General features: G+C 29.9%; 1 protein-coding gene across 1 annotated transcript; it reads left to right on the top strand.

Annotated features, from left to right (window-relative positions):
• Window positions 1-426: 426 nt before the first annotated feature.
• On the top strand, window positions 427-4041 carry LOC111717850 (protein-S-isoprenylcysteine O-methyltransferase). The gene is made up of 7 exons (XM_023493305.1): window positions 427-430; window positions 525-544; window positions 944-1079; window positions 1807-1977; window positions 2985-3086; window positions 3377-3504; window positions 3949-4041. The coding sequence occupies exons 1-7, from the start codon at window positions 427-429 to the stop codon at window positions 4024-4026; spliced, it is 639 nt and encodes a 212-aa protein (XP_023349073.1). The 3' UTR covers window positions 4027-4041.
• The last annotated feature ends 233 nt before the right edge of the window (window positions 4042-4274 follow it).

The following is a 4274-nucleotide window of genomic DNA, read 5'->3' as shown; positions in this document are numbered from 1 at the left end:
AAAGCGCGGGTAAACTGATTAATTTTGAGTACCCTAGGTAAGGTTGAGTTCCCAAGCTAGTATATATATGTATATATAGCTAGATGATTACATCATTATTAAACACAATTTTTTATCTTAGAAATCATTGGTTCCAGATTTATTGTTATTTTTAGGGCGTGGATGAGAATCCTTTTGTGAGTGTATTTCACTCTCTCCTTCAACCCAATCTTACAATTCTCTTCCTTCAGCTATCTCTTCTTAGCATCATCTCACAAAGGAACATGTTAGATTAATTTGGATGAATTTTACTGATTATTTTCATAAATATACAAATTATTGCCTTTTTTTTTGTTATTTACATTTTAGGAGAACTCAATACATCAGCTTTTTTGTTCTTGATATTGTTGTTGTCTAGGTTTCCTTTATAAATGTATACACTTTTTTATGGGTTAAAAGGACTGTATCCGTTATTTCAAGCAATTCTAAATGCAAGGATTTTCAACGATAACCTTAAAAACTTTGTCTGATTAATTATGATTTAGGTATCATTGTTCATAATTTTGTAAGCTAATTATTTTTAATTGTGGATTGGGTGACTTGTCAGTTACACATTTCTACTGCAGGAAAAAATACAAAGATACATGAATAATCAGAATTGGACACTTTCTTCCACAATATTTTTAAGATAAAGGTTTGATTCAAGGGAACAAATGTAAATCGGACATTCCCATCTTTCCATGGAGGGTCACTTGAAATTATACTTCCTTTCTCTGTTGGCCAACTAATAATTCTTTATATTTACCAATAAAGTCTGCTAATTAATCGGGGGTTTGATACAATTTTAAGTGGAACCATCCATATTTAAGCCGCGGCTTAAATTTAAGCTGCGGCTCAAATTCTTTAAATTCGGCCTCTGGCTATGTAATATTGTTATTTTGTTTTTGGTTGACTGAGCTTGTAGTTTGTATTTTCAATTTTGAGTGAACAAGTTTGCCCAGGTTATCTGTTTCTGATTGGGGTGCAGTTCTCGGAGTATTCATTTGGTTTATATATTGCAGTTTTAGCTTTCTTCCATTTCTCAGAGTTTTTGGTTACAGGTGAGATCATTTATTAATTGAAGAAATGCGTTTTTTATTTTAAATTTTAAGCTTTTAAACTTTTTCGTATGAATGACGTTAACAAAATGAATCAAATTGAACAAATGTAAATCACCAGATTATTATTTTTTTCGTGTAAAATAACTTGATACATTTTTAAAAAATTCTTTTCATTGTTTTGTTCGTGATTTATTGAGAATCGAAAATTTTGAAGTAGCTGATCCACCAATAATTTGATATTCTAGGATTCTTTTTCTAAAAAGCTTCCAACTTTTTGTGGTAAATGGCACGAAGCAAATAAATTTTTTTTTGACCAAAGTGTAAACATAAAATTGAAAATTTATCAATTTTGTTCTCTTTATATTTATATTTTCAGAAAATATTGAAAAAAAATTTCTTATTAAAAGTGTATCAATTCTTTTAATTCATTCAACTTTTTTCTCTGATTTAGTGATAATCGGATATTTAGGAAACATTAATATGATTAACTATTCCATCCAGCAATCTTTTATTTTAGGATTAACTAATTCATCCAACAATCTTATATTTTAGGATTAACTAATCCATCCAACAATCTTATATTTTAGGATTAACTAATCCATCCAACAATCTTATATTTTAAGATTAACTTATTTATCCAACAATCTTATATTTTAGGATTAACTAATTCATCCAACAATCTTATATTTTAGGATTAACTAATCCATCCAACAATTTGATATTTTAGGATTAACTAATCCGAACAACTTGTCATTTGACTCCTACCTGGTGAACCACAGTGTACAGTACGGTATTGCTGCAGTAGCAAGCTGGTCAGAACATGCGCTCACGCTTTACCTTATTCCTGGGATTAAAGATTGCAGATTTATCACTTTGCTAGGCTTGGCTATATGTATAGGTATATTATCAACTTTTCAAATTTGGTGTTAGTGATGTTACACACCTCACAGAATAGAAAATATGTGTAGGTTCCATATTTCAAAAAAATATTTATTTTGGTCTAGGTTAACCCTCTTCAGTTATAACGATATAATAACCATCAAAATAAATATTAAATAGTGTTGAAAAATCACAAAAAAATAAACAAAAAACTTTATAAAAAAACACAAGAAAATTTGTTGTCAAGTGAAAAAAGGGAAACAAACTCAGATTATGATATTTAAAAAATTTGTAAATATTCACCTAAAGAATGAAGATTTAAAACAAACTGCTAAAATTTTACTTAGGAGAATAAAGTGGGGTTTTTATCAACTTTGTCATTCACCTTTTAGGGAATAAGCCATTTAAAGTGTTGTCTCAAAAAGAAACCGCATTTNCCCCCCCCCCCCCCCCCCCCATTTTTAAGATATTTTTAAGGCAATTTTATTTACATAAAACAAACCTTTACTTTTTGACTTTTTGACTTTTTGACTTTTTTTATTGGATAATATAGTAGAATATCCTACTGTTCAAGCGTAAATTTTACAGTAAAATGTTTTATATAAGGAATTAGGGTTATTTTGAAAATAGATTAAAAAAAGGAAATATTGGATAAGCACAAAGCACCTAAAATTTTTGATAAAAAAGATTCATTTGGGGGGGGGGGGAAATTTCAACATTAGCTGAGGAAAAAAAATGATCTTTTTTACACAGGGTCTATAGGGGGGGGAGGACGTACAATTCTTGAAAATATACACTCATGAGTGTTTTCTCATCCTTTTTGATACTTGTTACCCAAATTATCTTTATTTTCCACAATTCAGGAAATAAAACCCTAAAAAAAATTCGTGCTCCGTACAACCGTACCTAATTTCTGGGCAAAAAAATGATTTTCTAAGGCGGGGGAGGGGGAAATGAATTTTCAAGAAATAATACACCCCTGGCAAAATATTTGGAAATGGAGGAAAATAGGATTTATAATTTAAGGTGGAGAGATCCTTCGAAAGCTAGCAATGTTCAATGCTGGGCAGAACTTTAACCATGTTGTTCAAGATAAAAGAGATGAACATCATGTACTTGTCACTTCTGGTAAGTTGACATTTTTAAATACCGGTTTTTGGTTTAGAATTGATATTTAAACATTAAAATTTTTATGCTAATTGGGAAAATTTAGAGCTTTTATGTAAGTTGTTAATTTTTGGGTAAATCAATAGCAGAATAAACTTAATTTGTTTTTCATCATATGGTCTAGGAAGTTATTTTAAACTACTTTTTGAGAAATGATTAACTGAGGTTTTCAATTGCTAAAGTTCTGTTGGATCTTCTAAGGAAGAAAAAATATATATTAAAGTTCCCAGCTGACTGGTCAAATTATTTAGGCATATACAGTTTTTGCCGACATCCTTCATATGTTGGTTGGTTTCTCTGGTCTGTTGGGTCACAGATACTGCTCATTAATCCGTTCTGTCTAGTAGCTTACTCAGTAGTTTCCTTTCACTTCTTTAAGGTACATTTATTTCTTCTTGAGAACACATAAAAAAAGAATTGTTTCAGGGGTGTTTATTTTCTTTAAAAAAATTCCACTACTATACTTGTAAAAAATTTCTTTAGAAAATATGTAATTTTTTTTGCTTATTGCAAAAACATTTGTGCAGGGTTTTATTTGCTAAATTGGGGAAAGTGAATAAATTTTTTTTTTGCAGAAAGAATGAAAAAACTTTTTCACCCCTGAGGGGGAGTAATTCTTTAAATTTTACACCCCTGGTTCTTTTACTACTCTATTTATAATCATTTATTTTTTCCGTTTTTGCAAAAAATAGATCATTAAAAATCAGATTGGGATAATACTTAAATCATACACCCTGATTCTTTCCCTTCTTTGATCATATTTCCAATCAATAATTTAACTTTTCTTCATATAGTTCTTTATTTCATATGGCTATTTATGCAGGAAAGAATTACTCTGGAAGAGTATACTCTCCTATCCTTTTTTGGGAATCAGTATAGGTTAGTATCATGTTTTATCTAGTAAACCTTTAAAATAAAAAAAGATAAATATTAAAATTGAAAATTTGAGTTTTGCTGTTTAATTAACAAAGTCCATTTGCTCTCGGATTCACGATGTTTGCTCTCGACTAGATTCGCTCTAGAGACAATTTGCTCTTTGCTGTTTTTAAGGGCTAAGTCATGCTACTGAGGTGTGCAGACTACATAATGTTTAATCAGATAAAGAGTTAGAGGGCACAGTTATCAACTCGTCAGCAATTTACTGACACC

This window comes from Eurytemora carolleeae, unplaced genomic scaffold, assembly GCF_000591075.1.
Source record: "Eurytemora carolleeae unplaced genomic scaffold, Eaff_2.0 scaffold1304, whole genome shotgun sequence".
Classification (NCBI taxonomy): Eukaryota; Metazoa; Arthropoda; class Copepoda; order Calanoida; family Temoridae; genus Eurytemora; species Eurytemora carolleeae.
Note: the sequence above shows the minus strand (reverse complement) of the source record. Positions and strands in the feature narration are given on the sequence as shown.